Raw genomic sequence first — 27,687 nt, 5'->3', positions numbered from 1 at the left:
ATAAAAACAGAATAAGATGTTGACATCTACACATTAGTCTTCTTATCACCCAAACAATCTAGGGTTTGGCCTAAAATAAAATCCTTGCTTCTCATTCCCCAGCTGGGGATAGAGGAGTTCTCTCCCATGCCCTTTCCCTGTTATAGTCCTTCCTTTATGTGCCAGACCATTTGAAACTCATGACAACCTGTGAAGTAACTGCTACGGGAAGTATTACCCCATTTTACAGATAAGGAGACTGAGTCTCAGGGAAGTTAAATAACTTGCCCATGATCATACAGATATCTGATGATAGCAGTGGGATTTAAACCCAACTCATCCTAATTCCAAGTTCATCTCTCCATCGTGATGTCTCTCTAGAGCAGTTAGTCTGAGAGCTGGGAGGGTTGGAAGACTGGGGTTAGAGTCACAAGACTAGGGGGAGAGTTAGGTGAGACAATGATACAGGTCCCTCCCAGCCCAAAAGATTTCAAGTTTCAAGAATGTCTTTGCAAGCACATCATGACCAAGGCAGCACGGCAGAGTGGGGAGAGCATGGGGTCCGGTTCTGCTTCGGTACGCGCTGGCTGTGTGACTGAGCAAGTTTTCACTCAACCTTTCAGTGCTCTAGACAAAACTCTGAGACAAAGGTGACCACCAGCTTAGATAGGAGTTTCCTCACTGGAGAATACTCTATACCAGTGAAATCTCAGGTCCAATCTCTATCCCTACATAAACATATTCTCTGTCTCTGTCTCTCTGTCTCTGTCTCTCTCTCCCTCTCCCCCTTTTCTCTTTCTCTCTCTTTCTCAAACTTCCCTCTCTCCTTTTCTTTTTCTCTCTCCCTGTTTTCCTCCCCTACCCTTCTCCCTCTTTCTCCCTCTTCCTCACTTTCTCTCTTCCTCTCTTCCTCTCCCTCTCTCTTTCTTCCTCTATCTTTTCTCTCTATCCCTCCTCTCTCCCCTTTTCTCCCCCTCACTTGCCCCCTACCCCTCCCTTTCCTTCTCTCTGTCTCTGATTCTCCCTTGTGTATATGCTCTGATCTAGGGAGCAAAATAAATGAAACAAAACTCAGCGTGAGCTTTATCAAAAGACTGGACATCAGAAAATCTGCTCTTCAACTCTTACTTTTTTCAGTTTGGATTATAGGTTCAGACTACCACAGGGGTCTGGATGGAGGTATTGTAGCACAGCAAAAAGAGTATCACTTCTGGGTTGTTATTTAGTCATTTTTCAGTTGTATCTGACTCTTTGGGACCCCATTTGGGATTTTCTTGGTAAAGATCCTGGAGCAGTTTGCCATTTCCTTCTGCAGTTCATTTTACAAATGAGGAAACTAAGGCAAACAGGGTTAAGTAACTTGCCCAGGGTCGCACAGCTAGTAAATGTCTGAGGCCAGATTTGAACTCAGAAAGATGAGTCTTCCAGGCCCAGCACTCTATCAGCTGTACCACTTACCTGCCCATTACTTCTGAACTTAGGTTCAAATTCTGCCTCTGATACTACGTGTTTCACGTTGGGCAAGTTATATAGCTTCTTCCTTAATTTCCTCACTGGTAAACTGAGGCAGTTTCTCCATATGGCCTCTGAGCTCATCCCTTCCAGTTCTAGCTTTGTGGTCTATGAAGTTTTCCCATCGATAGAAGGGCTTAATCCGCTTTTGTCAACAATTTTTCTGAGGGGATAGTTACCCATTCCTTTGCTTGGAAACACCAGCCCAGTTTGAGAATGTCCTTATTGGACCAGCCCTAACAGGCTACAATGTGATTTGGTGAAAACAGTATCAAGAATGTGGGTGCGCACTTTGTAATGTAGTTTCAAGGACTTCTGCTTCCCACTCTGGGTAAATAGCATTGCTGCACACAGATGATGTGACAGTCATCCTGGCAAAGTTCCCCAGTATTTCATTAGTCAATTCTCCAGTATCCGTGACTGGGATCAGAAGAAGAAAACCATCCACACTCTTTCGTCCTGAATAAGTAAGTCCTTGCGGCCTTTAAACCTTTACTGTATTTAAAAGCTCACTTATTAATGTTGGGATAACCATAGTACATCATCCTACAGATTATACTCTCTTTGTATATGAGAAGTTAAACTGGGTCCTATAAACTTGAATTCATAGAATCATAGGATCTTGAAGGGAAAAAGACGTAGGAAAACACCTGCTCTGACCCCTCCCCATCTCTACAATATTCCTAATGTGGGATCAATCCATTTGTTGCGTGTGCCTCAACACTTTCAGTGATGGAGAGTTCATTATGGATGAAGGATGGAGGTGACATGGTGGATGGAGATTTGGAATTAAAATCTGGAAAATATGAGTCCACATATTCCCGCAGATCCCTACTCAACTGTGACACTTTGCTTATCTGTGAGATAGGGGTAATAATAGCACTTACCTCATAAAGCTATGGCAAAGATCAGATAAGATAATATATTTAAAGCATTTTGTAAACCTTAAAGTACTGTTTTTGTTGTTTAGTCATTCTGGTCACAAAACCCCATTCGGGGTTTTCTTGGTGAAAGAATTGGAGTGGTTTGCCATTCCCTTCTCCAGCTCCAGGAAACTGAGGCAAATAGGGTAAAGTGACTTGACCACAGTTACACAGCTGGTAAATGTCTGAGGCCAGATTTGAACTTTGGTCCAGTATTCTATCTATTCCCTGCACCACCTAGCCGTCCCCAAAGTACTATATACATGCTTATTATTGCTCTTACTGTTACCTCATGAAGCAGTCTATTTCACTTGTGAATTACTTGAACTAGGAGGACATTTTCCCTTCTGTTGAACTGAAATCTACCTCTTTCTAGCTTCTGTGGTTTGGTCTTGGTTGTGCCCATTGAGGCCAACCAGAATAAAGCTAATCCTTTTCTCATGTGAGTCAAGCAAGACAAGTTCTGTTCATGCAACTTGTCTTTTGTTTGAAGACAGCGACTACATACCTCCAAAGTCTCTTTGCCCGGCCCTCCCTCACTTAAATCCGATTCATTTGTATGTCATGGCATCACCTCCCTGATGTCATGGTCCTCTTTGACAGCAGAGGACAAACAATAACAGCACAAATTCAGCTTTTAAATATCTGTTGTTGATTTTTTTCTATAATATCTCCAACCTACGTTTACGCTAAAAAATGAACAAACAAAAATCTTAAAATGCACCAGAATATTATAAACAACATATGCACAGCAGATGACATGTAGTTTTGTTTTTGTTTTTTAAAAAGGTTTATAAACCATTCTGCAGCAGCAAGTATAGTTTTAAGTCCAGGGGTGGGGAACCTGAGGTCTTGAGATCATCTGTGGCCCTGTAGGTCCTCGAGTGCGGCCCTTTGACTGAATCCAAACTTCACAGAATGATTTCCCCTTCGTAAAAGGATTTGTTCTGTAAAATTTGGACTCAGTCAAAAGGCCTCACTCAAGGACCAAGGAACCTGAGAGGTCATTTCTTCCAAACCATACCTAAATAGGAATCTTCTACACAATATTCTTGACAAGTGAACTTGATTACCTGCAAATGATAGGAAAGCTCACTATCTCATAAAGAATCTCATTCCTTTTTTGGCCTCAGCTAGGTGGCCAGATAGAATGCCAGGTCTGGAGTCATCTTCCTGAGTTCAAATCTGTCCTCAGATCCTTAGTAGCTGTCTAACCCTGAGCAGATCACTTCACCGTGTTTGCCTCAGTTTCCTCATCTGTAAAATGAGCTGAAGAAGGAAATGGTGAACCACTCCAGTGTCTTTGCCAAGAAAACCCCAAATGGGATCATGAAAAGCCAGACATGACTGAAGAACAACTGAACAACAAACCTCATTCAATGAGCAAATTCCATTCCCAGTCAGGTACCCAGGTATTTAAAATTTGGGTCCTTGTGTTCTCCAAAGGCTTCCTCACTGGGTTCTTGTTTTAGTGAGGTACTTTGCTATCAAAATTATTCATGGGTCCTATGAAAGAAAGCTGTTGAGAACTTGGGAACTTACAACTGGGAATCCGTGTGGTCCAATAAAAAGAGTACTAGATTTAGGGTCATGTGACCTAGTTTGAATTCCTGCGCTGATGCTTACTTCTTGTGTGACATTGGGAAAATCACTTATGTGACTTGCCTATTCAGCTAATAAATGTTTATGGTGGCATTTGAACCCAGTTCGTCCTAATTCTAAGTTCAGAACTTTATATACCATATCGTACTTCCTCTGTAAAGCATTTAGTCTTAGAGTCCAGAGAGTGTGGAAAATCAAGTCAAGTCTACAAGTATCTGTTAAGAGCTTACAACTCCGAAGTTCTGGGTACTATGCTAAGTGCTGGGGATACAGATACAAGCAAAAAGAAAGACAATCCCTGCCCTCAAGAAGCTTACATTCTAATGGGGAAAGACTACACATAAAAGGGAGCTGAATATCATGGGAGAGAAATGCCTCCATGGGGGTATGGTGATTAAGTCCAGAGGATGAAGGATGGCTGGTCTGGGCCCTTCAAAATGGAAATTCTGGGATGATCTCATTAATGGGAGAAAGGGGGCCACAGGGGTGAGGGGGAGAAGGCAGCTGAAACATTGTTTGAGAAAGACTTAACAGGACTCCAGTTTGAGTCACAGCTTGGCCACTTACTAGCCATGTAACCATAGGCAAGTTACTTTCCCTTTCTTGAACTCAGTTTCTTCATCTGTAAAATGAGGGAATTGGGTTAGACAGTCCTACAGGTCTCTTCCAGTCTAAACATTCTCTAAATAAGAGTGTATTTAAATATTGTCTACAAAAACTGGAGAGACAGTATGGTATAATGGATAGAGGACTCTATGGACTTTGATTTCCTAATCTATAAGAAGAGGGGACTGGAGTAAATATGGACAAGTAGGTGGTGCAGTGGATAGAGTGCTGGGCCTGAAGTCAGGAAGACTCATCTTCCTCAGTTCAAATCTGGCCTTAGACGCTTCCTAGCTGTGTGACCCTGGGCAAGTCACTTAACCCTGTTTGCCTCAGTTTCCTCATCTGAAAAATGAGCTGGAGAAGGAAATGGCAAACCACTCCAGTATCTTTGCTAAGAAAACCCCAAATGGAGTCACAAAGCGTCAGGCGTGACTGAAACAACAACAACCACAAAGTACTTAACACTGTGCCTTGCATACAGTTGTTACTTAATATATGTTTGTTGGGATCAATTGGACTGAATGTTAAAATACGGAATACCTGAAAAGGACCTTAGGTCATAGAATGAGATCTCAAAACTAGACTGTGAAAGCAGGAAGTTCTCAGAGGAGTGTAGATTTAGAGCTAAAAAGGATCTAAGAGAATACTCCTTAGTCTAGTGATGTGTCGGTAAATATTTAACAACCGGCTCTCTGGAGGAAAAAAGAAAGTGCAACACACTTTTAAATTTAATTTGCATTATTAAAATTTTCTTCATAACTTTTTAAAGTCTAGAAAGTCAAGAGAATAATAAATCAAGCCAGGATTTGTAGCATTTGACAATTTCCACTCATACAGAAAATTTAATAATCAGCTCTCAAGAGTCAATACAAGCTGGCTCCAACACACTCCCTTTATAATGGAAGACACTGAGGCCTAGACAGGGGAATCGTGCTTATAATCAGTTTTGTCTTTTGAAGTCTGTCTATTTACATTGCTGATAAGAGAATAGCTGAGGACAATGTTTGAGGATCTGGGTCAGGCCTAGATTGGGGCTTGAGGCCAGAGATAAAATTAAAAAACAAAACAAAGCAAAACATTTTCTCATCTGCTTCCTCCATCAAATCTACCTGCCCCAATCACTTGCAACCTTCCTTTAAATGGGGATGGATGTTAAAGCAGAGGAAAATGAAAATGCCTTTTGCCCACTCAAAATCACGTGAAAATAGTTCAGGAACAAAACTGCTATTCTCTATATCCCATCCTACCTTAAATCTAGGTGAATTCCAAGCAGTAAGGTGGCTTAGTAGGTAGGGGGCTGGACTGCAGTCAGAAAGATCTGAGTTCAAATACTGTCTCTGATACTTATCTCTTTGACCCTGAGCAAGTCACTTGACCTCAGTCGACCTCAATTTCCTCATTTGTAAAATGGGCTAATGATATGGTGGAAGATATGGTGGAAGTAGAAATGATGAGACTTTGCAACTGATTTTAAAATGGGGGCAGGGTGGGGAAGAGTCAAGGGTGACTCCAAGGTTATGAATCTGAGTGACTGGGAGGCCAATGGTGGCCTTTATGGAGAAAGAGAAGTTTAAAGGAAGGACAGTTTTCGGAGGTCATAGATTATGAGTTCCATTCTAAACATGTTGAGTTGCTGATGAGACATCTAGGTAGAGATGTCCAGCAGACATTTGGTGATAGAGGACTGGAATTCTGGAGGAAGCTAACACACCTATGTAGACTTGATAGTCTTATGTAGAAAGATGATAAACCCTTGAGAATTGATCAGACCACCAAGACAGAGGGTGTAGAGAGAGAAGAAGGCCCAAGACAGGTCCTTGAAGGACACCAACATTTAGTGGGCAGGACATAGATGATGGCTCAGCAAGGGAGACTGAGAAGTGGTTACACGGGTAGGAGAACCAGGTGTCTAGAACACCCAGGATGTTGGTCAACAGTGTTAAAAAGCTGTAGAGAGGTCAAGAGGGATGAAGACCGAGAAAAGCTCTCAGATTGAGCAGTTTAGATATTGTTGATAATCACTGAGTGGTGGTGTTACAAGCCAAATCACAGGGGTTGAAAAATGAGAGTGAGGTTAGGAAGTGGATGCAATGAGTGTAGACAGATTTTTCTAAGAGTTAGACTGTTAAAGGAAAAAGATATAGGATGCTATCTTTAGGGGATGGTAGAATCAAGTAAGGTGTTTATTTTTTTTTTTAAGGGGGGGGACTGGCCTGTTTGTAGGAAACTGGGAGGGATCCAGCAGGTAAAGAGAGCTAGAAGATGAGTGAAGCAGAGAAAGGATAATCAAAGGGGGCAAACTTGCTGAGGAGACAGTCAAGGGCATGGGTAGAGGGACTGGCTCTGCTGAGGAAAAAGGACTATCTCTTCCTCATAGACTGTGGTAAAGAAGGACATAATGAGATAAGATGTAAAAGTGTTTTGAGATGTAGAATAGGGGAGAAGAGTGGGTACTTATGGGCAGCTAAGTGGCACAGTAGATAGAGCACCTGTCCTGATGTCAGGAAGACCTGAGTTCAAATCTGGTTTAGATATTTGTATGACCCTAGGCAAGTCACTTAACCTCTATTTGTCTCAGTTTCCTCATCTGTAAGATGGAGATAAAAATGCCCCTCAGAATTATTGTGGGGATCAAATGAGGTAGTAATTATAAAGAACTATATAAATGCTAGGCATCTGGGTAGCACAATAGATAGAGCACCAGGCCTGGAGTCAGGAAGACTCCTCTTTATGAGTTCAAATCTGGCTTCAGACACTTGCTAGCTGTATGATCTTGGAAAAGTCACTCAATCCTTTTTGCCTCCATTCTTTATCTGAAAAATGAGCTGGAGAAGGAAATGACAAACCCCTCCAGTATCTTTGCCAAGAAAACCCCAAATGGGGTCACGAAGAGTCAGACACAACTGAAAAATGACACGACAAAGATGTAATTGTTAGCTACTATTAGATTTTTCTCATTTAAGCATGATGTGGGGTCCTTTACTGAAAGGGTGGTGGGAGAGGTTGGTATAGGGGCCTTGAGGAGGACGTAGAAAGTTTAGACCAGCTACTATGAAAGATGTGATAAGGAATCACAGATATCATTCGTAGATTCACAAAATATCAGAACTAACCTTAACCTCTAACCTCCAACCTTCTCATTTCATAGATGGAAACCAAGGCAGGTGAGGCAGATGAAGTGACTTTTCCCAAGTTCACCTGTCTGTTTAGTCCAGGGGTTCTTAACCCTTTTACATGAAAAGGCATGGAACCCTTTGGCAGTCTGGCAAAGCCCATGATTAAGTATCAGAGTATGGTTTTTCAGTGCATAAAATAAAATACATAGGAGTACCAAGGAAACAAATTGTATTGAAATACAGTTGTCAAAATATGTTTTAAAAACAACACAATAATAACAAATTCATGGACTCTCAATTAAGATCCCTTAGTTTATCAGAAGAACTGGGATTTGGAATTAAGTCTCCTGACCCTCAGGGCAGGAGTTTTTCTATTCTATTATATATATCCTGCCAGTGGGCTTGGAAGACTCAGGAAGAGACCATGACCACAGGGTTTCAAACTCTCTACATCCCCCAGAACCCTGCACAGAGCAGGTGCTTAATAAAAGCTTGTTGAATTAAACTTAGTTGTCAAAGAACAGAAGAGGAAAAGGGCTTGAGCACTCTGATTTCCTGGAAGAGGCACTTCTCAGCCTAGATGGGACCTGGCCCTGAAGGCACCATAAGGCTGGGACAATTTCGTGACCTCAGCTTGCAGCTAACCACTCTGACCACTTTTTCAAATCTTCCTTGGAGGTGGAGAATATCATGTCACTTCATATCTTTCTTCTGTGTGGTTGTTGTTTTTTTTTTTCAAGGGGGGGTGTGAACCTCATTGTTGTCTTATATGGTCATTCAAATCCCTTGGTGCTTCCTCAGAAGGCCAAAAATAATCAGAGCTGAGAACAGCTGAGTCCAGCCCAGAGCAAGCTGTGGCCATCTGCTTTCATTCAAAGTCCCAGTGCCCAGCGTCAGCTTCTCTCTCTCTTTCTCTCTCTGTCTCTCTCTTTCTCTGTCTCTGTCTCTGTCTGTCTGTCTGTCTGTCTGTCTGTCTCTCTCTCTCTCTCTCTCTCTCTCTCTCTCTCTCTCTCTCTTCCTCCCTCTCTCTCTCTCTCTCTCTCTATCTCTTTCTCTCCCTTCTCCCCTCCCCCTTCCTCTCTCCCTCTTTCTCTCTATCTTCCCCTCGATCCTGCTTCCAACAATCCCTTGATATGACCCGCTTCTCTTACTCTGAGTATTTTTCCTTGTTTCACTCATGCCATCACCCCTCCAGGTCTGCAGCTCCTTCGGGGACCCAGCCTCCGCCTCCCAATGTGGGCTTGTTTCAAGGGGTCAGGCAAAGATACAACGGCAGCCTGTTCAAGACCCCCCAGCCTGTGTAAGTGACTCCCTATATCCCTTTGTCCCAGGCTCCCAGTCACCTTGTTGTCTGTCCGAACTAACCCAAATGGCATTTGTGGCATAGAGGGTGGGTTAGGGGCTATGGCAAGGCAGTAAGGAAGATGGCTTGGAAGGAATTCCTGCCTCCCCTCACTTCTCTCCTTCTCTCCCTCTATCTTGTGGTCCCTTAAGCACATATAGTCATTTCAAGGGTTGGACCTAGACCAGAAGGTCCAGTCTCTCCTGATTCCTCAGAACTCGTGAGTCACTCAGCAGGGAGGCAAATAGGTCCTTGCTTATGTTTGTCTGCTAATTCACTTGTCAGGACTCTAACTGAGTTAGCTTCATGCTATTTTAAACTCTGGGTGTATTAAGATGTTCCTCACATCCAGGGAAACAAATAATAAGTTAAGGGAAAGAGACAGAGGCAGAAATATGAGATATGCAGAGAGATGCAATGAGAGAAACAGCAAGAGAGAAAGATGAATAAGAAACAGAAAGACAGAGAAAGAATAGAGACTGAGAAACAGACAGAAGAAGGCAATGCTAGAATCAGGAAAGTATTATTTAGTGCCAGTGTGTCTGGGTATAGCTACCAAGCAGGAATGCCTTTTTTCCCAACCCAAATTGGATTAATATTTTATCTTTCAAAATTTTCTTACTTTTTCCCTTTTGAAAGAAGGAAGGATTTCCGTTTCTGCAACGGATTGATAGTCAATTCAAACTCCTCTGGAAAAAGGGAACTACCTTGTTGGTGAGCAGGCCCACTGGATCTCCAAATCCCAGAACAGCTATGGTTCTTAAATCCTAGCTGCTGCACAAGTCCAAAAGCCACTCAGTGATATAATTAATGGCTCTCTGAGCTCATTGGAGTGGGAGTTTCTTCCATAGCCATTATCTATCTGTGCCTTCCCATCCTGAATGGGTTGTATCCATGTTGGGTTTTTCTTCCCCTTGTGAATTGGAAAGCTGTGAGATTGTAGACAGAGTGGGATGATATCTTAGAGACCATTTAGCGTAACCTCCACCTTTTATAAATGAGGAAATGAAATACAGAGGGGTTAAGTAACTTGCTTTAAGTCACAAAGGTATGAGGTGGGATTTGAACCTAGGTCCTTTGGTTCCAGGTGGAGGGTTCATTCTGCTGTGCCACAGAGGATTCTTTCAGTATGGAAGCCTTCCTCTGGTGCAGCACTGGGTCAGCCCATCTGTTGTCTCTAATACTCCATTTCTGATCATTTTTGTCCTCGATGATGTCTTTTATACTAATCTTCTCTGATGCCATGCTGTAGCCTGCTTACAGCCACTATGTGTGTCTCTTTGGTTTTCTTGTCATTTTTTTGATCCTTAGGAAATTGTGATGGTCCTAGAGTCATAGCCATTTAGCATTACCTAGAGACTATAGGTGTTAAAGAGATGGGCTACAGAGAATTAGTGCTTCAAAAAAATTGATCAATAAGCATCAGAGATAATAAATGTGTAGAGAAGGATCCTAGTTTCCAAGAATAAAAAAGTTTTGCTCCTCTGTGAATTTTTAAAACAACTTGCTTCTAATCCTTTATCTCTAGCCTTGCACAGGTCAAGTCAGCTTACAGGATCTCATATGGCTCCATTACATGTTTTCTGGTCAACCCATGCAAATGTACTTTGGAGAAAAAGAAACAACCCCATATGGTGCAAAAAAAAAAATTCTGATGTGGAAATTGAGAGACCCTGGGTTCTTGTCTCTGTCCTGCCAGTAACTCACCTTGTGACCTTAGGGAGTCACTTCCTCTCTCTCTAAACCTCAATTTCCTCGGTAAAACGAATGCGTAGGTGATCTCCAACATTCTGTGTTCGGCATTCTGACTTGCTCTGTTTTTAAAAGTCCCTTTCAATTCTAGCACAATATGGTTCTATGATATTAAGACCCCTCCAAGCTTTGACAGTCTTCCTCCCTTGTTTTAAGGTCTCTTCCTGTCTCTGATTTTCTGTTATTCTAAGATCTCTTCTAGAGAAAACATTTTCCAATCTGTGGTTCTACAGTACCTTTCAGGTACAACATTCAGTGTACTAGGGTTCTGAGAGCCCTTCCCACTCTCATGGTTCTTTGTTCTATCTTGTAACTCCCTTTCCAGCTCTAAAATGTTCTATTATTTTATGATACTAAGCAAAATTGATTGAGGGTGAGAGGGAGAGGAGGTAGGAGAATGAATGAAATTCTGATTCACTTTGTCAGCTTTCCAGTTTCTTGTCAATGATTTCCTAAGGACAGTACTGAGGTGGGGAAGTGCTTATCCCACTTTTCCCAGTAACCCTTGGAATGAGGTAGCAGGGCCAATGACACCCCCTAGCTCAGGGAAGACTTAGCAAAAAGCCAAATGAACAGCTACCTTCTGTTCAGATCAACAACTATTCTAAAATGCCAGCATTTGGTTAACTAGAAGAGATCTGGATGGTTCCAGGAAGGACCATTCTGGAGAAGTAAAGCTTCTAAAATATGCCCTATTTTACCAAGAGAGAAATAATAATAGCTAGTATTTATATAGCTCTAAAAAGTTTGTAAAGTGTTTTCCCTATGTTATCTCATTTGATTCTCGTAACAGCCCTGTGATGTAGAGGTTATTATTATTACTAATGAGGAAACTAAGTCTGAAAGAGATTAAGCAACTTGCCTAGAGCCTGCCTGGAAGGCAAGTATGTGAGACAGAATTTGACCTCAGGTCTTTCTGACTCAAAGTCCAGTGTTCTAAGAGGCAAATGTAGACCAGAGTCAATGATATGTTCTTGAAAAGAATGGAGAGTTCTCAGACCCTGCTTCTTCTAAGACGATAACTTCCTGTTCTCAGCCTTCCTGGGTTTTATTCTCAAGGAAGAGGGGAGAATGGCAGGATGGAGAGGGTCCATGTAAACTGCATACCCTGGGGAAAGATGTTTCTTCTTCTTTTGGCTAGCACTGAGAGTGAGTGTGTATGTGTGTGAGAAATGCTTGTTTCTTAACAGAATTTCTGCTTTCTACCCAGCTGGAGTTTAACAGCACACTCAGCAAGGTTAACCAAAAGGAAGGAGCGTGAGGGGAAAAGAGGAAATGGGAAATGTACATTGTGGTTTTAGTCCTTCTGAACTTGAGAAATGTTCTGATGAAAGGTTCAAGCAAAACTCATTGTGGTAGAGGAGGGTGGGTGGGTGGAAGCACTTTCTCGTTTGCCTGCCTCAGTTTCCCCAGAGCCTCATCCACATTTAATTTCATGTGCATCTCATATGCATGCAAAGCTATTAATACAGGCCCAAGAGACTGAAACAGGAGGAAGTAGCCAGATGGGCTTATGAGCACAAGTCTGAGAAGTCTTCATTTTGATCCTGGCCCTGCCATTGACTCTGGCTTCATTGTGGCTCACTTTCTACATCGATAAAATGAGGACATCTTTATAGCAGCATCAATTAATCAATTAATTATTATTAAGTGCCAACTGTTTGCAGAGGACTATGCTAGATATTGTAATATAGTGGAAAGAACACTGGATTTGTAATCAGAAGACCTCAGTTAAAGCTTTGACTTTGGGCAAGTCACTGAACCTCTCTCAACCTCAGTTTCCTCATCTGTAAAATGGGGGAATTGGCCTAATTGACCTCTAAGTTTCTTTTCACTTCTAATTCTGTGCATATATGTGTGGGAATCTTTGTGGAAATAAGTCAGCAGCATCAGAATCATCCTCCATTTTTCCTTCTCTTGTTTCCTTCATAACTGCCCCCAGCTGCCAAGTCTCATCAATTCTACCTCCATAACATCTCTCTTATCCATTCCTGTCATTTACTCACACAGCCTCCACCCTGGTTCAAGCCCTAATCATTTCTTTCTTGGTTTATGGTCTCCTAACTAGCTTTGCTGCCTTCAGTCTTTCCCCTCCAATCCATGCTGCCCACAGCTGTAGAGCTGACATTACTAAAGCTCAGGTCTGACCATGGCCACTTTCTTGCTCAAGAAACCTCAGTAGCTCCCTAGTGCTTTTAAGATAATATAGAAACACCTGTTTGGTTTGGTTAATAAAAGCCCTTCACAGGGAGACTCTATCTTCTCTTTCTAGACTCAACTTTAATACAAGTATGAGGTAGAATATAAACTCCTTGAAGTCATGGACTGCTTTGTTTTTTTGTCTCTGTATCCCCAGTACCTTGGATAGTACTTGGCACATGGTAGACTCTCAATAAATGTCTGCTGAATTTAATTATTTGATATGATCTCTGGCCTTATGGAGCTCATAATCTAGTAAGGGCATAAGGCACAAACACAGGTAACTATAATAAACAACACTGGAGGATTTATTCTGAAGGGCCTTCCAAAAATGATGAACGTATTATTGGTAATCCATGTCAATTTTGTCTAGTTGGGAGAACACTTACCGGAGAGCCAGAAGAGCTAAGCTGTCATCCTGACCCCACTATTAACTAGCTGAGTGAGCTTTGGCAAGTGACTGCCCCTCTTTGGACCTCATGGTCTTCATCTATAATATAGTGGGATTGGACTATCAGATTTAAACAGGAAGTAAGACTTGGGGTAGCTAGACTTATCTTCCTGAATTCAAATATAGCCTCAGACACATATTAGCTGTGTGACCCTGGGCAAGTCACTTAACACTGCCTCAGTTTCCTCATCTGTAAAAATGAGCTGGAGAAGGAAATGGCAAACCATTCGAGTATCTTTGTCAAGAAAATCCCACATGGGGTCATGAAGAGTTGGACATGACTGAAATGACTGAAAAGCAACAAAAAGAATTGAGTACTTTAAGTGGGACCATGTAAAAAATATTTGAATGGGGAAGGATGGTTTCTTCCAGTCTTAGAATTCTTTATTTTGATCAAACATTTGCTGTTTTAATGTCCCTTCCAGCTTTTTGGTGATCATTTTGAGGTAAGGTACGTGGGAAGTAAGAATGGTAAGACTGAGCAGCCATAGAATCTTAATTCCCTAGAGGAAGAGCAAAAGTAGTGAAGTGATTCAAAGAGGACTATAGTCTGAAGTGTAGCATTTCTTGTTCCAATATTCCCAAATAACTTGCATTATAACATTCAATGAAAGGCAACCTGATAGGAGACAGAGAACCAGCTTCAAAGCTAGGGAGACCTGGGTTCAAGTCCTGCTTGTGACAGCTACTAGATGTACAAATCTGGGCAAATCACTTACCCTCTCCTAAACTGCTGAAGAGGTGCTAACCTACATTTTTAGAGGAAGTTTCCCCATCTGGGAGTTTCTTAGAACGTGGGTCCCCTGAGTCTCACTAAGATCAGAGCCATTTCATTCCATCAGTTTGTTTCTCATAGTGAAGTAGACAGATTTTGATTTTAATTTTAATGTCCAAATTATCATTTTTAAAAATATGCTACACCCTTCTTGATGGTCCAAAGAAACAAGCAGTTCTTTGAAATAACACTGGTCTATTAGTCATAAGATGCAGGTTTGAATCTACACTCTTGTCCTAAGACAGATAGCCTTAGGTAATATCTTTAACATCCCCATTAGAATGTAAGCACTTTGTTAGAAAGGATTACTTCATTATTTGTACTTACATCCCCAGTGCCTAGCACGTTGTAGGTGCTTGACAAACACTTATTGATTGAAAAGACCCTGATATTGGGAAAGATTGAAGGCAACAGGAGAAGGGGATGACAGAGAATGATGTGGATAAATAGTGCCATGGAAGCAACAAAGGTGAGCTTGGACAGGCTTTGGGGGATAGCAGAGGATAGAAGGGCCCGATGTGCTATGGTCCATGGGTCATGAAGAGTCAGACATGACTGAACAACAAAAAAGAGATCTGTTTATTTCTATGTTAAAAGAGGGAGTTAGGCAGAATAATGTCCAAGGTCTTTTCTACTTTGACATTTTATGTTCCATAGTCTAACCTATTTTCTAAGGACTCTTCTAACTCTAACATTTTCTGTTCTGAGTTCTAAGGCCTTTTCCCACCTTTAATATTATGTTAATGTAAGGGACAGTCTTACTTTTGCATTTTATATATCTAGTGCTTAGCACAGTGAGTGCCTGGCACGTACTAGGCACTTAATAAAGCAGGAGTTCTTAATTTAGGGTCCATAAACTTTAAAAAATATTTTTGATAGCTATATTTCAATATAATTTCCTTTACAATCTTATATATTTTATTTTATATTTCAGGTATTATTTATTATATATTATACTTTTGTTCTATGCACTTAAAACCAATATTCTGAAAAGGGGTTCATAGGCTTTGTCAGATTGCCAAAGGGTTTCCTGGACACAAAAAAGGTTAAGAACCCCTATAATAAAGCTTTATTTCCATCTCTGACATCCTCTTCTTTCTTCTGACACTGCCACCAGCCTGGCACAGGCCCTCATCACTCATGCCTTGACTGCTGAGGTGGTCCCTCACTCCTGTCCATCCTCTATTCCACTGTCAAACTGACCTCCGTAAAGTGCAGATCTGACCATATTAGCACCCACACCCCCAATTAAGTAAACGCTAATTAAATACTCTGTTACCTCCAAGATCAAAGATAAAATTCATTGTTTGGTGTTCAAAGCCCTTCATAACCTGGGTCTTTCTTACCTTTCCAGTACTCTTCTGCCTTACTCACTCCCCCATCATGTACAATTCCTTCTTGTTTCTCGTATAAAAAACTCCATCTCCCGACTCTGGGAATTTTCACTTGCTGTCCCCCCTGCCTGGAATTCTCTTTATCTTCATCTCTACCTCCTGTTCTTCCTATTTTCCTTCTAGTTCCAGCTAAAATTTCACCTTCGACAAGAAGGCTTTCCTGATTTCCCTTTATCCTAAGGCCTTCCCTCTCTTAATTATCATCAATTTACTGCGCCTATAGCTTGTTTGTACGTAATCGTTTGCATGGTATCTCCCTCATTAGACTGTGAACTCCCTGAGAGCAGGGACTGTTGTTTTGCCTTTCTTTGTATTCCCCACACAGTGCCTGGGTCACAAGAGGTACCTAATAAATGCTTGTTTGACTGCTTGACTGTTGAGGCAAGCCGATGTTAACTAGCTCTCCTTATTCTTAAAGAGCCATAGACCCCGTAGTGAAGGCCATTAAGGATGGTGATGAGAATGCCTTAACTTCCATGATCCAGTCAGGCAAAAACCTCTCTGAGCCCAACAAGGATGGATGGCTCCCTCTGCATGAAGCTGCCTATTATGGCCAGTTGGGTTGTCTGAAAATATTGCAGAAAGGTGAGTTGAAAAAGAATGGTAAATCTGCATTAGATAACGATGTGGGAAGACAGCCGACAATGGAAGGAAGAAAAAGAAAGGTTGGACTATGTAAAGACACGTGTAAAAAGTCTGTCTCATTTAATAATCCTACTATATTTATATACGTATACACATACACAAAACATATATACATATATTTATATGCATGCATACACACACACACACACACATACACATACACATACACACATATAAAAAGCTAGGTGGTATAGTGGATAGAGTACTGGACTTGGAATCAGGAAGACTCATCTTCATAATGGCCTTCAACTATGGCCTCAGACACTTACTAGCTGTATGATCCTGGGCAAGTCACTTAACTCTTTTTGCCTCAGTTTCCTTATCTGTAAAATGAGCTGGAGAAGGAACTAGCAAACTGCTCCAATGTCTTTGCCAAGAAAACCCCATATGGGGTCACTAAGAGTTGGACACTACTGAACAAAATGCATAAAGACATCTGATGCATAGCAAATGCAAATTAACATTTATTAATTACTTTCTCACTATACACACACACACACACACATATATATATATAAACTATATATATGGAATTCATATGTGAAAGAACTCTACCAGTGTAGGTGGGAATTTTCTCTGCTGTTTATAGTCTTAGAATGGGGGTTCTTAACTTTTTTGGGGGGTCATAGACCTCTGACAATCTGGTGAGGTCTATGGATCCCTTCTCAGAATAATGTTTTCTAAATTAATTAAATCAAGTGTGGTGCCTGTAATCTCAGCCACTAAAGAAGCTGAGGTGGGTGGATCTTTGGAGTTTGGGAGTTGTGAGCTACAGTGAATAATGCTGATACGATATCAGCACTGTTTGTCATTAATATGGTGAGCCTGGGGAGGGTGAGGACACCACGTTGCCAAAGCAGGGACAAACTGACCCAGGCTGGAAATAAAGTTAATCAAAGCTCCCCTTTCAATTAGTAGAGGGACTGACTGGTCACTGGATCTTCTTGTGCTTCCAACCTGGGGGAGATAGGGAGGCTTGGCATATTTTTTTAAATTAAACTATTTTTTAAATTGAACAAAATGCTAAATTTCAGTTAGAGGTTTGTGAAAATGAAGTTGCACTTTTTTTTTCTCATCCAACTTCACTGACCCCCCTAAGCCCCAGTGGAAGAACCCACATCTTAGAGCACTAATGGATTGAATGACTTACCTGAAATCAGTCAGTAGGTGTTCAGGAGGTTTAAACATAAGTCTTTTTGACTTTGAGGGGCCTCCCTGTCCACTACACCATGTCTTGTTTTAGGAAGGAAGCAAATAAGTATTCATGCCTACTGTGTGCCAGGTACTTTATTATCTCCTTTGATTCTTGCAACTATCCTGGGGGGTAGGTGTTATTTATATCCTCATTTTACAGTTGAGGAAACTGAGGCAGACAGAGGTTAAGTGACTTGCCCAAGGTCACACAGCTAATAAATATCTGAGGCTGAATTTGAACTTAGTTCTCCTTGATTCAAGGCTCAGTGCTCTATCCATTTTGCCACCTAGATGCTTCTGCTTTAGAGATGTGAGTTCGTAGTATTAAATCTCTAGACTTCAATTCTGTCATTTGTCAAATTCAGGATAACTGCTTTACCTGCCTCTCAGTTCTGGTATGAGACAACATTAAACTATCTATATTAAAACATTTGGACAATTAGAAGCATTAGACAAATATCAATACAATATGTGGGTTCACTTCATGTAATTTCATAAATGTTCTTCCTTGAAATCCAAGCCATTCATTGATAAGTGTGTGGGCTGCTTTCTAAACGTTCAGTTCATAGTGTCCCAAAATTCTTAGTGCAGTTGAAAGATAGTAAAGCTTAAAGGGGCACTAAGATTTTTGGACATCCTATAAATGTGCATGTGTGTTCCTGTTGTTCAGTCATGTTCGATTCTTTATGATGCCATTTGGGGTCTTCTTGAAAAATATATCAAAGTAGTTTACCATTTCATTCTCCAGTTCACTTTACAGATGAGGAAACTGAGGCAAAGAGGGTGAATGACTTGCCCAGGATTACACAGCTAGTGAATATCTAAGGCCAGATTTGAACTCAGGAGGTTGAGTCCTCCTGGTTCTAAGCCCAGTGTACTACCCACTGTGCCACCTTGGGTGAGTTTATTGATAATGATCTTTCAAATGGTCTTTCCTCTAGCATATCCTGGTGTTATTGATCAACGCACCCTTCAGGAGGAAACAGCCCTTTACATAGCAACCTGTAGGGGAAACCTAGACTGCCTACTTACGCTTTTACAATGTGGAGCTGAACCCGATATTTCTAACAAGTCCCGAGAGACCCCACTCTATAAAGGTGAGTACCTAAAGTACTAGACAGCAATGAAAATGACACTGCGACGGACACCCCAGAAATGAAACTTTCAAATACATGTTGTTCCCTTCGAAGAAAGACTTGGTTTAATTGTGGCTGTCATTGCTTAAAGACATCCTGAAACTCCTTGGGTATAATTGACTTCTACATGCGGGGATCCAGGAATTCCTTTTGCAACATCTCCCCCAAGTGGTCATCCAGTCTTTGCAGAGACACTTCCCATGACAGGCGGCTCACTCTCTCACAGAACACTTCAGTTCTATGATCAGGCTGTTTAGAATGACAATTTGAGCCAAATTTTGCATCCTAGGAATTTTCTACCCATTGGTTTTACTGCCTCCTATGAAGCTACACTGAGCAAATAGAATCCTTTTCCTGATAATATTGTCCTGTAGATAGCTACCATGTTATACTAAGTTTTCAAGTTAAACATTCAGTTGCTAGGTGGTACATTAGCTAAATTGTTAGACTTGGAGTCAGGAAGACCTGAGTTCAAATTCAGCCTTGTAGATTTACTAAGCTGTATGAACCAGGGCAAGTCATTTAACCTTTCTCAGCCTCAGTCTCCTCATCTGTAAAACGGGGTTAATTCTAACACCTAAAACAACTTTGTTGTGAAGAACAAATGAGATAACAAGTGAAGGGCTTGGCAAACCTTACAGCACTCTGGCAATTATTATTCAAGTTCCATCATCATTTTGAGACCCTTTACCATCCTGGTCATGCTCCTCTGGACATGTCATAGCCTGACAATGATCATGCTAACATCTGATGACCAGAAATGAACACAGTCCTCCAGATGTGGTCTCACCTTCCTCATTTTGTACACTACACATCTGGGTTTTTTTTTTTGGCTAGGCAATGGGGTTAAGTGACTTGCCCAGGGTCACACAGCTAGTAAATGTTATGTTTCTGAGGCTGGATTTGAACTCAGGTCCTCCTGAATCCAGGGCCGGTGCTCTATCACACATCTGTCAATGCAGGGTATGATCACTTCACTTTTTTGGCTTCAAAGCCACACTGTTTACTTCTATTGACATTTCAGTGCTCAGCCTGGTGTTCTCCATCCTGAAGTTGTATTTTTGGAGCCCAAGTACAGGCCTTTAATTTTATCCTTATTGAATTTCATCTTGTCAACCCTGGCCAGTCACACAAAGCCATTGAGCATATATTATTTTATTTCTAAGCTATTTTATAAAATAATATATTATTAAAATATTAATATTCACTAATAATCACCCAATAATATAAAAGTATATTAATCTAGGTAATATTAATGATGGTTCTTAAAATAATTATAATGTGACTCACAATATTAATTGTAACAGTAAATCATATTGATATTAATTATTAATATCAATATTACTGCATGCAATGATAGTTCCATTATTTTCTAAGCTTCAGTCTTATGCCATCTACATCCAAATCATTGATACAAATGTTAACTAGAATAAGGCTATGGAGGGATGCCTGTAATGTGCCATTAGAGGTATTCTTTCAGGTTGAAATCATCAGTCCCATTTGTTTAGATTTACACCTACCTATAAACCCTGCCCACAGTTCTTCTCCTTGTTCACAAGTATACTAATTAATATTTTGGTCAACTGCCCTAAAGAAATCAAGTTATACTATTGTACAGCATGCCTTTGGTTCATTTGCTTGTTTATTCATCCATTCATTCCTAAGACATTCATTAAATGGCTATGTTCTATATAAGTGGTAGGGAAGATTCAAAGAAAATTTTCTAATTAGGGTGATAAAACAGGGAAAGAAGTAAACACAATAGAAGCCTCGTGAACCTGGGTTTAAATCCCATCTCACTGGATAGGTGATGCTGAGGAAATCACTTGATCTCTGAGCCTTAACCGCTGATCTTTAAAGTGAAGGGTTTGGGATTAGGTGGCCTCTGGGGTCCCTCCAGCTCTAAATTTAGGATTTTGCAATGCTCAGAGGAAGGGAGGAAATAGGGATTTGTTAATCACCTACTATGCCAGGCACTGTGTTAAGTGCTTCACAAATATGATCCCATTTGATCCTTGCAACAACCCGGGGAGGTAGGTGCTATTATTATCCCCATTTTACAGCTGAGGAAATTGAAGCAAGAGAGGTCAGGTGACTTGCCCAGGGTCACACAGCTAGTCAGATTTGAACTTAGATCTTCCAAGCCCAGCATTCTAATCACTGTGCTCGTGTAACTACTTCTAGGAAGAACAAGAAATTCCTTCTGTTTGTATAGGTGGAAGGTGGTGAAAATCAAGGATGCTGGTAACATCGCCTCCCCTACCACCTCCTCCACCTTCTGGAATTATAGGGTGTTAGAGCTGGGAGGGACACCAGAAGTCATCTTGTGTAACTTCATTTTACTAAGGGAGCAACTAAGGTCCAGAGAAGTGGCTCGCCTAATGTCACAGAGTGAGTTAATGTCAAAATCAGAATCTTCTGACTCTTAGGTCAATACTCTGTTCTTGAAGCCAGTCCAAAATTTACCCATTATTCAAGGTCCAATTGAAGTCCTGGCCCCTCCAGAAAGTCAGTAAGTGTTTATGAAATCTTGGGAATATAATATAATTATAATATAATATAGTATAGTATAGTATAGTATAATATAATACAATGTAATACAACATAACATACATAACATAACATAATATAATATTATAATATTATAATATAACAATAAAGGAGGAAAAACAGTTCCTGGCCTCAAGGGGCTTACAGTTTAATATGGGAGAACATGAAAACAACTATGTATGAACAAGACATACACAGGATAAATTGGAGATAATAAACAGAGAAGAGGCATTAGTGTTGAGAGATAGAGTGAAAGGTTTCTTGCAGAAGGCAGGATGTTAGCTGAGTCTTGAAGGAGACCAGGAAGCCTGGAGGCAGAGATGAGAGAGGATTCTAGGCATAGGGGACAGCCACTGAAAATACACAGTCAAGAAATGGAGTGTCTGTGATGATTATCAGTTCACAGTTGTTCTCTGAATTCTTTGCATTTCCTGTTCTACGTCGTACTTTAATAATTATGCACTTTTTCATGATTTCTCTTGAATTTTTTTCAAGTATCATAAAAAAAAAACTTCTTTCATTGTTACTTTTCTTTTCACACATTTACATCTGTCTTCCCAAGTAGATCATAAACTACTCAGTGGAATGCTTCTGGGAATGTTGATCCTAGCACCTTGGCTTCCTTATACACAATATATACCCATTAAGTATCTCATAAAATCTGATCATGTGAATAGTACAAATAAAAGGAATTAATTAGCAATAGTATGTTTGTTGAATTAAATAGAATAAATCTTTCTTAGGGCTTCTATTTTAGTTAAACTCATAATTGTGTTAGGTATTCTTAATGGTAGGGGTAGGGATGCTCCATAGATATTTAATTTTACTAGATTATAACCTTAATGAGGTCAAGGAGAGCGTCTTATCCAAAATATACTTCTTTTTATCCAAATCTCCTTATCCAAAATATCCTAGTACAAAGAACATTGCTCTTCACACATTAAGTGTTTAATAAATGTTTTCAATTTGAGAAAATGTGTTAACAAAATGAAACTAATTCCATGGCTAGATCTAGCCCAGAAGCCAGAGGTTCCTAGGTTCTATAATTATAGATAGTATTAGAATATAACCATTAAGATTATTTGCATCATCCTACAAATCACTGGGAGGACCTTCATAAACCTCCAGGGGCCTCAAGCCACCTTCTGAAACTCATTTCTTCAGAGGACTAATCCTTTCCCAGCAGACTGTTTTTAGGTGACAGACCCCTCTCCCATGTTCATCATTCTGCTCAGTGGTTTGCATTTTTCCTGGTACAGCTTGTGAGAAGAAGAATGTGGAAGCTGTCAGGATGCTGGTGCAGTACAATGCTGATACCAACCATCGATGCAACCGTGGCTGGACTGCTCTCCATGAATCTGTGGCCCGGAATGACTTGGAAGTTATGGAAATTCTGGTGAGCGGAGGTGCCAAGGTGGAATCCAAGAATGCATACGGCATTACCCCTTTATTTGTGGCTGCCCAGAGTGGACAGCTGGAGGCACTGAGATTTCTGGCTAAGCATGGTGAGTGACCCTAAATAAGAATCAAAGCATTTCAGAAATAAAAGACATTAGGACAAAGAAAGTTAGAGCTGAAAGATATCTTTGAGTCATAGAATTCGAGACTTGGAAAGAGGCTGGGTGGTGCATTGGATAGAATGCTGGGTCTGGAGTCAGGAAGATCTGAGTTCAGATTTGAACTCACACTCTTACTAGCTAAGTCACCCTGAGCAAGTCACTTTACCTCTGAATGCCTGAGTTTCCTCAGCTGTGAAATGGGGATAAAAATAGCACCTACCTCCCATGGTTGTTGTGAAGATCAAATGAGATAACATTTATAAAGTACTTTGCACAGTGTCTGGCAGTAGTAGGTACTTAATTAATGTTCGTTTCCTTCCTTCTTGGAAGTAACAAACAAACCACCTTTCAAAGCTTTTGTAACCAGCAGGTGAGGTTTGGAGGTTTAGAGTAGAAAGCAAAAATGAAATTAAGAGACCTAGGGAAGTAGTCTGGGCAGATTCTTTCCAGATCACACCTTTCTCCTTCTACTAGGTAGCTAAGGAGGCATGGCCCTCCTTTGATCTATACCTCTGACCCACCCCTTGGTGAGGGACAGTAGATTTCATGAAGTGCCTGCATTCTAAGCCACATCTGAATCAAGTTCAACAATGACTTGGGTTTTTTTTGTTGTTGTTCTGTTTTGTTCTTTAGCCTAGGGAAAAGCAAGTAAAAATTCCAGATCCATTTTGGTTCAGTGTTTTGGGAAGTTTATAAAAAGTTATTAATAATCAAGCCCGTAAGATTTCTTTTACTTTTATTCCAGAGCCCTCAAGGTAGGATGACCCTAGCTCTTCTGAACCAAGGTGCAGACTTCTACTGTCCTGTTTGAATTCTGTGCATTTCCAGCTATCTGCTAGCTTCCTCCATTTCACTCTTCCCTTTATCACAGTAAAGTAATGATCAATTGTAGTTTTAATATGAAACAAAAAAAAAATCAGGAAATAGAAACAGGTGAAAGAAATAGAGAAAATAATAGACAATGCACATGCTAGCAAGTTGGGAGAGTTCAACCTTTTGCAGCTTTTCCATAGCTCTCAAAGAAAGGTCACAGTTGATGATCAATACATTCCAGCCATCTTTTCCAGTCCTCACTTCTACCCCATACTTTTAATAGGTAAAATAGTACACAGGAAAGGTCTACCAGTATCAATGCTCCATTGTTAATTTCCATTCAAAACACCTGCTATCATACTTTATTCCATTCTAAAACCTGAACCTCTTCTGCTGCAGTCTAACTGAAGAACTTCTTGGCCACGACAGAAGGCCTTGGCTCAAATTTTGTGATAGACTCAGTCTTTCCCAGGATGGGGAGAAAGTGCTATCTTTTCAAGACTACAATTCCTAGAGCTTATAGTTAGGTTTGAAAACGTTTTCCCCACCAGAAAGGGCCACCAGTACAAAACCTAGTTACACTAATTTTTATATATGTATGTAATTGTGTTAGGCAGCTAGGTGGCATAGTGGATAGGGTGCTGGGCCAAGAGTCAGGAAGACTGATTTCAAATTCGTTCTTAATCACTTAATAGCTGTGTGACCCTGAGCAGGTCACTTTACCCTGTTGCCCTCAGTTTCCTCATCTATCAGATGAGCTGGAGAAGGAAAATGGCCAACCATTCCAGTATCTTTGCCAAGAAAACCCCAAATGGGCTGAGATTCTTAAGATCTAACCACTGCTTAGATTCTTATAATCTAGCTAAATGCTTAGATTCTTAAAATCTAGCCACTGCTCAGATTTTTACAATCTAGCCAATAAGCGCACTAATGTTCAGACTCCTTAAGAGTCTGCCCAAGAAGGGCAGCTAGGTGGCACAGTAGATACAGCACTGGCTCTGAAGTCAGGAGGACCTGAGTTCAAATCCAGCCTCAGACCAAACACTTGACATTTACTAGCTATGTGACCCTGGGTAAATCACTTAACCCCAATTGCCTAAAAAAAAACACCAAACCCCAAATGGAGTCACAGAGTGTTGGACACAACTGAAATACAATTGAACAAATGTAATAAAGTTAGGCCAAAAGAAATCTAGTGCTTTTAGAATGCAACCTTCATGAGAACAGGGACTATGCTTTATCCAAACTACTTTAATGGACTAGATCTGTTAGGTCCTAATTGTTTTAAAGTCTATGATCCTAAGAATCTTGGAAGATAGTAAAGAAACTAACAGCTAGGTTTTACAGATGAAGAAATTAAATTTTAGGAACACTATGGAACTTGCTCAAGTTCATGTAACTAGTAAGTGGGGGAGCTGAGATTTGAACCTGGATCTCCTGCATTCTTAAGTTCAGGGTTCTACGGTTCCAATGGTGGAAAAACAAAGCAAAATAAAACCTTGACAAAGGCACAAATGAATTCTCAAGAGGTTAGTTTTCCAGTCTGGTAGTTCATAAATCATCAATTCTATATTTTTCCATCTTAATAAAATAGACTTCTTTGCTCAATGCCATCCCCATACTATTTCTAGCTATGACATTTTAAAATCGCCAAACATGGCCTGGGCATTTGGGTCAAGGGAATGCAAAAGTTGGCAGGCAGCTTTTATGCTCAGATAAACATCTGATGGGTTTAGCAAACATCTGAGCAGAGAAGAGAGATTTGTTCACTGGTTGAGGGCAAATATGTACTGGCCATCTGGAGACAGAGGCACAGAAATAGGTCTCTAGAGCTAAGGAGATGGGATTGTAAAGGACAGAGACACATATTAGATGATGTCAAAAGTCAGGTATATTACAGACATACATCGGGTTGATCCTATGTGTATTCCTTCCTCCCTCCTCCCCATACCTTCATATGCTATGTTCATTTATAAGTAAAAGTGTTTTTCTTGAGTGGGTGAACAGCTTGTCTGACCAGGATGAAGTTTTTGGTTTTTTGGGTTTTTTGTTTGTTTGTTTTTTGGCTTGGCAATGGGGTTAAGTGACTTGCCCAAGGTCATACAGCTAGTTAAGTGTCAACTGTCTGAGATCAGATTTGAGCTCAGGTCCTCCTGACTCCAGGGCTGGTGCTCTATCCACTGTACCACCTAGCTGCCCCCAGGATGAAGTTTTTAAGGGAAGTTGATAGAGATCTTTGACATTGTGTTTTGAGTTTTAAAGTTAGAATTCAATTCAATTCAGTTCAGTAAGTATTTGTTAAGTGCCTATTAATTATGTTGTAGTTCAGTCACTTTAGTTGTGTCCAACTCTCTGTGACCCCATTTGGGGGTTTTCTTGGCAAAGATGCAGGAGGGGTTTGGGGTTTGACATTTCCTTCTCGAGCTCATTTTACAGATGAGAAAACTGAGGCAAATAGGGTTAAATGACTTGCCCAGGGTCACACAGCTAGTATGTATCTGAGACCATATTTGAACTCAGGTGTTTCTGACTCCTGGCCCAGGGCTCTATCTACTGCAACACCTAGCTGCCCATTCTAGATATAGGGACAGCTATTAAAAAGGTTCAGAGACAAGAGATAGAAGGTTGTATGCTAGAAACAGTAAATGGACTTGATCATAGAATATGTGGAGATAGGAAGGGGCTATGTTGTGAAGTGCCTTAAATGTCAAAGAACTTTATATTTGATTCTACAGGTAATAGAAACCACTGGATTTATTGAGTAGAAGGATTAAATGCTCAGATCTACATTCTGGAAAAAATCACTTTGACAACTGAGTAGAGATTGGAGTTGGGGGAGACTCAAAGCAGGGAGATCATTTAAAAAGTTATTGCAATAGTCCAGGTGATAGGGGTACCTAGGTGGTGCAGTGAATAGAGCACTGTCCGTGGAGTCAGGAGGACTTGAGTTCAAATTCAGCCTCAGACACTTACTAGCTATGTGACCCTGAGCAAGTCACTTAATCCTGCTTACCTCCAAAAATTAAAAAAAAAAATTAAAAATAGTCCAGGGGATAAGACTTTAAAGTCTCAACCAAGATAGTAGCTGTTTGAGTCAAGGGAACTTACCTAAAACAATAAGATTAGGCAATTGATTACATATGTGGGATGAGTGACAGTGAGGAACTAAAGCGGATGCTAAACAGAACTGTGATTTGAACCTTGGTTCTCTGGGTTCAACTTCAGTGTACTTCTCCTGGTTCGAAGGCCAGCATCCCATAGGGACTTTCAGTACAATGGGAATGTGGAGCCTTAGATTACCAGTACTATAATGCACATGTGTTCGTCAGATGTACTTTCCTCTTAGATGAGAGGGACCTGGGAGAATAGAGAAACCCTGGGAACCTGTCAAGGAGAAAAAGATACTGAAAGAAGAGGAAAGATCAGGAAGCAGCATCCCAAAAAAGACTTTTGTCCCCTCCCCAATCTTGCCAAGGTCTTCAGAGCGCTAGACCAATCTTTTTGTTCTTGGCTAGGTGCGGACATTAATACTCAGGCCAGTGACAGTGCCTCAGCCCTCTATGAAGCTTGTAAAAATGAACACGAAAACGTGGTGGAGTTCCTCTTGTCTCAGGGAGCGGATGCGAACAAATCCAATAAGGACGGGTTGTTACCTCTTCATATTGCCTCCAGACGAGGCAATTACAAGTGAGTTGATAGAACTTTATCTCCCCTATACCCCCATTCCCACCTTCCATTTCCTTTTCTACAGTCCTTCCTTGGAGAGTTAGTCATTGATCTGACAGAAGAAGAGAATTCTTCTCCCTAGAGTTGGAATCAAAGAGAATGGTTGCTGATAATATTGTGCCCTAAAATGCACACACATGAGAACCCTACCCATAGGGAACAAAATAGTGCTGAGTGCCTTATGTGGGTAGGAAGGGGAGAATCAAAGGGTATTAAAGAGGGAGGAAACCTTAGAAATCTCAGGGGTTCTTGACTTTTTTGTGTGTCATGGAATCCTTTGGCGGTCTGATGAAGGCTATGGACCCCTTCTCAAAATAATGATTTTAAATTCATAAAATGCAATGTATAGGATGATAAAGAAAACTAATTATACCGAAATATAGTTATCAAAATACTTAAAAAAACAATTTTAT

At 40.7% G+C, this 27,687-nt stretch overlaps 1 protein-coding gene across 6 annotated transcripts in view; it reads left to right on the top strand.

The window, feature by feature from the left end:
• ASB2 (ankyrin repeat and SOCS box containing 2) overlaps window positions 1-27,687 on the top strand; it is a 139,395-nt gene that overhangs the window by 85,074 nt on the left and 26,634 nt on the right. For 5 of the 6 annotated variants that reach the window (XM_078151419.1, XM_021000245.2, XM_021000243.2 and 2 more), the window contains 5 exons: window positions 8,934-9,038; window positions 16,070-16,236; window positions 18,432-18,587; window positions 22,436-22,681; window positions 27,064-27,235. In XM_078151419.1, the coding sequence (XP_078007545.1) occupies window positions 8,934-9,038; window positions 16,070-16,236; window positions 18,432-18,587; window positions 22,436-22,681; window positions 27,064-27,235 (846 nt within the window). The remainder of the gene's footprint in view (window positions 1-8,933; window positions 9,039-16,069; window positions 16,237-18,431; window positions 18,588-22,435; window positions 22,682-27,063; window positions 27,236-27,687) is intronic. The other variant, XM_078151420.1, reaches the window with a different exon arrangement.

Source organism: Phascolarctos cinereus, unplaced genomic scaffold, assembly GCF_003287225.1.
Source record: "Phascolarctos cinereus isolate Bilbo 61053 unplaced genomic scaffold, phaCin_HiC Scaffold_3;HRSCAF=262, whole genome shotgun sequence".
Lineage (NCBI taxonomy): Eukaryota > Metazoa > Chordata > Mammalia > Diprotodontia > Phascolarctidae > Phascolarctos > Phascolarctos cinereus.
The sequence above is the reverse complement of the archived record's forward strand: the minus strand, read 5'-3'. Positions and strand labels throughout refer to the sequence as shown.